Source organism: Salvelinus namaycush, chromosome 5 (assembly GCF_016432855.1).
Source record: "Salvelinus namaycush isolate Seneca chromosome 5, SaNama_1.0, whole genome shotgun sequence".
Lineage (NCBI taxonomy): Eukaryota > Metazoa > Chordata > Actinopteri > Salmoniformes > Salmonidae > Salvelinus > Salvelinus namaycush.
In genome coordinates, this window is record NC_052311.1 from 28,485,571 (window position 1) to 28,491,757 (window position 6,187).

General features: G+C 41.0%; 1 protein-coding gene across 1 annotated transcript; it reads right to left on the bottom strand.

Moving 5' to 3' along the window:
• Positions 1-3,188: 3,188 nt before the first annotated feature.
• Positions 3,189-5,840, bottom strand: tmem35 (transmembrane protein 35). The gene is made up of 2 exons (XM_038993006.1): positions 5,721-5,840; positions 3,189-3,551 (listed from the first exon to the last, which is right to left on the bottom strand). Exons 1-2 carry the CDS (start codon positions 5,838-5,840, stop codon positions 3,189-3,191), a joined length of 483 nt encoding a protein of 160 aa, XP_038848934.1.
• Positions 5,841-6,187: the final 347 nt, after the last annotated feature.

Consider the following 6,187-nt stretch of genomic DNA (forward strand, 5'->3'; position numbering starts at 1 on the left):
GACCTTGAAGAGAGTAAGGAAGCAATGTTAGATTGTTTGAACAGAGCCATTTTCTTCACTCGACCTTTTTGGCACTTGCTAGGAAACATTACTGATGTTTCTTTGCAGTAGCCACATCCATGTCATGCCCATCATGTCACCTGTCTTAACAGTTTTACCTTCCCAAACCCCCCTCCCCAGCCCACTCCATCAGCAGGTAGCCCCACTCCCCTCATGATTCATAATCACTCTTTCCTCCCCCTTTTTATTTGGTTCTGGCCTCCTACAGGAAGACATTTGGAATCCCGTTTTTTGAAAGAAAGAAAACAAAAAGCGGAAAACGCTCATCTCATCGTTCACCGATAACGTTACTCAAGCAAATTGGGATTGGAAGTTAAAAATGTAAAAGTTTGAAACATATGGCATCCACTGAACTACGCCAACAGAGAATTTTGGGGGGGAAATAATTCATCTGTAAATAAAGCTATTAAAGTCTGTGTAAATTAATCCAAAACGTGTGTAATTTTATTATGTACTTTTAAGACATGCATAATATTGTTTAATTATCTTTATGATTTTGTGTGTTTGCATTTGCGTGTGCGATTAGTAGTCCTCCCTGTGTGTGTGTGTGTGTGTGTAACGTTCGTCATCTGAAGTTGAGGAATCATCGGACCAAAGTGTAGCGTGGTAAGTGTTCATGTTATATTTTTATTAAAACAGAACACTAAACAAAAATAACAAAGAGAATGAATGAAAACGAAACAGTCCTGTAAGGTGCAGCAACACAAAACAGAAAACAACTACCCACAAAACACAGGTGGGAAAAGGCTACCTAAGTTTGGTTCTCAATCAGAGACAACGATAGACAGCTGCCTCTGATTGAGAACCACACCCGGCCAAACACATAGAAATAGAAAACATAGAACAAAAACATAGAATGCCCACCCCAACTCACGCCCTGACCAAACCAAAATAGAGACATAAAAAAGGAACTAAGGTCAGGGCGTGACTGTGTGTGTGTGTGTGTGTGTGTGTGTGTGTGTGTGTGTGTGTGTGTGTGTGTGTGTGTGTGTGTGTGTGTGTGTGTGTGTGTGTGTGTGTGTGTGTGTGTGTGTGTGTGTGTAAGAATCTGGGGTAAGAAGCTACTTTTATGATGCTAGGGAAACAAAGTCCAGTGGGAATTATATACTTGTGCGTATGCAGGTAACCATGCTGCATACATATGCATATTTATTTAAGAAATCATTCCTTTCAATGGTGCCCTGTTCCTAAGAGCAAAGCAAGAAACAGATCTTGACCCAAGTTGTGTGACACGGAGCACCTGCTCCCTCTGGTCAGAAGAAACACAAACAAATATCACAAGTCCACTACAGGTTACCTTCACTGATTCAATTGCACCCAACTCCTTTCCCAACCGCCCTTAAACCACAAATGGATCCACATAAAAGGCAAGGATCCACTTTCTCCAAAAATGTCACTCCTACTGGACCAAACTTATCTTTATCATAACCATGTCCATCAATGCAAGGCTCGGGCTCCGAGCTCCTCACAACACCTTCTACCCCTTCCATTTCACCTCCAGAACTTGAACTGGCGTCCGGCTCACTCTGTTTGAACTTGACACCAATCTTCCTCGACATACCCTCTCCCTTGTTATTGCGAGCTTCAACAGATTCAAATCCCTTAGTCTTTTCAACCTCCTCTCTCTTTCCCTAAAACTCACCTCACATAGCCTATTACCCGATTCCTGAAAATATTAATATTTTCTAAGCCAAAATCTCTTTTTAGCCTCCTCGAGAGACACGCTAAGCCCTATACTTCCTCCACTTCAAACTCAACTCATCTGCCAGTTCGCTTTCCTTCCTACATGCATAAACTGATGATGTGAAGGTAATGATTTATATACATAATTGTGTGTAGTAGGCTCATTCACTTCAAGGATCCAAGTTCAGGTACTCTAAATTTGCAATAAACGGAATGCAAATCCAAGCGTTCATTCTTCTTTTTACACATTTTATGTTTGGAATGTTTTGTAAATAACTGCTGACTTGAACTTGAACTTAATTAAAACGATACACAATGAACACATAGCTCGGAGATCCGCCTGTACATTTTTTTATTTATCTCATCTTGTTTTACATAAGTATTGTGAATGTTAAAGACCAACTGAACAACTGCTCATCTGACTAAAACTTCCCTTTATCTACTCATCATTACTGAAGGTAGCACCACTTATATATTAATCAAATACATTTACATTACAAGAAGGATCCAGTGGTAATGTTAATACTCATACGAATACTTATCTAATATAGTAATTCAACAGAATACTGTTATAAAATCCAAGTGCAAAATAGACTCACAGATAAACATAAGCCTTTGTTGTCACTGGATGTAAAGAGAGACAGTCCTTTATTAAGAGACAAATATCAATTCCTTTATTGGACATGTCATTTGACACAGCATTTGACAAAGTAGCTGGACTATTGACTATGTTCCAGAGACATAGAGACAGCACTAGGCTAGCAACCATAGACATATTATGTATGTACATAATTGCTAGCAAAATGCCTTCCTATAGGTCTCTCCTCCATATGAGTTCTTGAACAAAAGTGTTGGGTTCAACAAAGTGATTCATCAATTTGTGATGAGCGAAAGACTTGTCATTTGACCGTTCAATTTTTCTTTGGCGAAAAGGGGTACATTTTCATGCATAGGAATACTTACAAGAAAATCGAATCAACAGGTAAAAGCTTTAACGAAAGTAATCTGAATTCACTGAAATTATTCTTGTTTTACTAATACCAATAGAAATATGTGATACTGTGTATTATATTTAAATAAATGTGAGTCAATGTTCACCAACAATATATCTTGAACAGTGGTGGTAGGATATGAGTTCGTTTTAAACCATTTAATATGAACCATGCTTAATTGTTGTAAAATAACAATTGAATTCAAGGGATATCATTAGCTTCCTAGCTAAGATGTAAAAAATAGAAAAGTACCAATCTTCAATAGCGGAAAACATTAGCAGTCTCAAAGCCAACAAAGTCACTCAAATTAGTATTTGTGTCAAAAAGAAACATAAAAATATCACTTGTTAATAGCGACTGTGTTTCTTTTGAATCAGAATTGCTACAATCCAAAAAAAACGCACAAGGTTCCATTTAGCTGTTGCTCTGCCCAGACTAGACGATTGGGCTGGATTAGGACTGCTTGACTTTGTTCTTTTCCTGGACATTGATGTGTTCTTCCCTGCTCTCCTCCCTCTCAGGCCGGTCCTCACTCTGGCGGGCAATGAGCAGTCGGCAGGTGAGCAGAATGCCAAAGACCAGAGCATGAGCGTATCGTTTCAGGGGGTCTCCTACTAGCTGGTGGAAGAAAAGGACCGCCAGCATGACCAGCAAGAGCAGGAAGTTAGCCACATCCTTGGGTCTCCCTGGCACCAACGTCAGAACCACACCACAGCCCACCTCTAGTGAGCCAATGATCTTACGGAGCAGCACCGAACTGATACCCATCTTCTTTAGACCTGGCAAGGCCTTTGCGTAGCTTTTGTATGCCCTTTTCTAAAGAAAAAAACGTGAGAGAGAACATTTCAGCATTCATTTTCATAGATATCAAAGAGAGAACTTGCTCATTACTAGTGGTATACTATAGGCCACAGTATATACTTTCTCCGATTTGTAGAACATGTAAGGAAGTTCCAGTTCTACATCAAAAGTTGGAGTGAGACGATACATTTAATGTCTTAATAGAAATTACGCATTGCCTCTTATCCGCTCTACGCATTGCCTCTTATCCGCTCGTCGTCCCCTTATGCCATAGTTTGTACATCTCAATTGTCAGTAGAAACCACATTTGTTTAAGCAACTCAGCCATATCAGCTATGTTTTTTTAAAGAAAGCAAATGAGGCTGAATGAACTGTTTCGCTGCCAGACGAAGCTCCGCTGATAGCCAGGTGTAGCAGTGGTAAGGATTCACTCCATGGTGCTGAAAAGAAAGCTCTGCTGTTGGGACAGATTTATGTAGGCCCTAACAGTTTGTGGGCACCGTTTGTTACGTTATAGTGCAATTCATGTTTTAAGTGTTGTGTAGTGGCTTTGCTGGCATGCATCTAAACATTGTTTTGTTGTTGTTGAGGTTGCCCCACCAAGATGTACATGCTAAAATCGCCACTGACACTGACAGATGTTTTTCTGTTGTTTTTCACAAAATAGTCTAAGTATAGGGTTTAAGAGTTATACTTGTAAGTAGCCTATGCAAGCACCACCAAAACCACTGTCCTTGATATCGGCCTATTACTTAAAATATTCAATCGTTGGGGCCTCGGTCTAAGGTCTAAGGCACTGCATCGCAGTGCTAGAGGTATCACTACAGATCCGGGTTCGATCCCGGGCTGTTTCGCAGCCGGCCACGACCGGGAGACCCATGAGGCGGCACACAATTGGCCCAGCTTCGTCCGGGTTAGGGGAGCGTTTGGCTGGCCGGGATATCGCGCTCTAGCGACTCCTGTGGCGGGCCGGGCACATGCACGCTGACAAGGTTGCCAGATCGGATGCGCATTGGTGCGGCTGGCTTCCTGGTTAAGCGAGCAGTGTGTCAAGAAGCCGTGCGGGTTGGCGGCGTCAGGTTTTGGAGGACACATGGCTCTCGACCTTCGCCTCTCCCTAGTCCGTACTGGGACAAGACTGTAACTACCAATTGGATATCACTAAATTGGGGAGAAAATGGGGTAAAAAGTACAAAAATAAATAAATAATAATAATACTCAATGACCAAAATATAGGCTAATGACGGGGCCTATTCGCCATAGAATATGAATTATATTAGAACATATATGAATGACGAGAAGAGCACAGATGAGCATTAACATCATTGGTAGGGAGAGACTCAACATCAGCCCCACACCGGCAGGTGCACCCCTAGCTGATTTAACTCAACTCCACGATTTGCAATGGAGTTGAGTGGGGGCTAGTGTCGGCGGGCTGGAGCTCCGACAACACGTAAAAGGATGTTTTTAACAAAAACGACTGATTTCAGCACCCAAAGAATAGCTCGCAATTACACAGAACAATGTCATGATGTCGGAGCTCCAGACCGCCCACAGTAGTCGCCGCTCAACTCCATCGTAAAGAGTTTAATCGACTGGTCGGCTAGTGAATCTCAGAATTTGACTGTAGAATTTGTTCGAATGCGCTGAATAGGCTAAAATGTACCTTCAAATGCCGTTTTTAAGTCATATTTGGCTAATAATAACAAATAATTCGCCATAAAACACTACTGAACATATGTGTAGGCTACTGTTAGCCCATATCCTAGTCTTATTTTATTTCAAACAAACAGGCCTATTTACTGTAGCCTGTAGCCAATTCATTCGATTTCAATTATGTGGGCTTATCTGAAATGCCGAATGGTAATATTTTGTTTTCTGTCACAAAAGTCATGTTTTTCTATCGTGAGACTTCAATAAATAATTTAGCCTATTATAGGCTATATAATAATGCAGCTGGTACCATCATGTTCTTGCTTGCTTTCTTAAATTCATTCCCACGATTGAAACAAAACATACAATCAAATCATATGTATCAGTTAGATATAATATGCTATTTTATTTCATGATCCAAATGTGGGTCAGCAGCGCTCAGCACATTAGAGCCTGAGAGCGTATATATAGCCAGAACAATGGCTTTCGCTTCCAGCTGCAGATGCGGTTTGTTGCTAAAGGTTTACTTACCATCTCACTGTAAGCATCCTTGCTTAATCTTGGTGTGAGCTTTATAGTGCCCATGAAGACGAAAAAAAGGCCAAGAGCAAAAGAGAGGGCCACAATTGTTATCGTCCTCGGTGAAGCCATCTTCAGTGTTGTGTGTCCCGGTCCCCCCACCAACCTGTGTGTCTACGCGCGGCCGCTATTTAGTGCAGGCCTATTCACTGAAACAACTGGCTGTAATGTATTCTCTCCTGTGAAGATGCTGAGGGGGGTGGGCTTCTCGAAGAGCGACAAAAATGGCGAAAGTTAATTTGTACACAGGATCCAAGGTCCAAATGCCCAACTATGGAGCCCATACCAAGATATATTATCAGTTTATATGTAATATAATTACAAAAATTACGAATGGATATTATTTGAACATAGTCCAACAAGAAAACCTTTTTTTAATCAGAGTTTCTTTTCCAGCATGCATAAGTAAATAATAGCTA

Bases quoted from the DNA above. Each gene is read 5' to 3' on its own strand.
- tmem35 (XM_038993006.1), bottom strand. From the start codon at position 5,840: ATGGCTTCACCGAGGACGATAACAATTGTGGCCCTCTCTTTTGCTCTT. The intron at 3,552-5,720 runs GTAAGTAAACCT...TTTTTTCTTTAG, and splicing joins AGGATGCTTACAGTGAGATG to AAAAGGGCATACAAAAGCTA.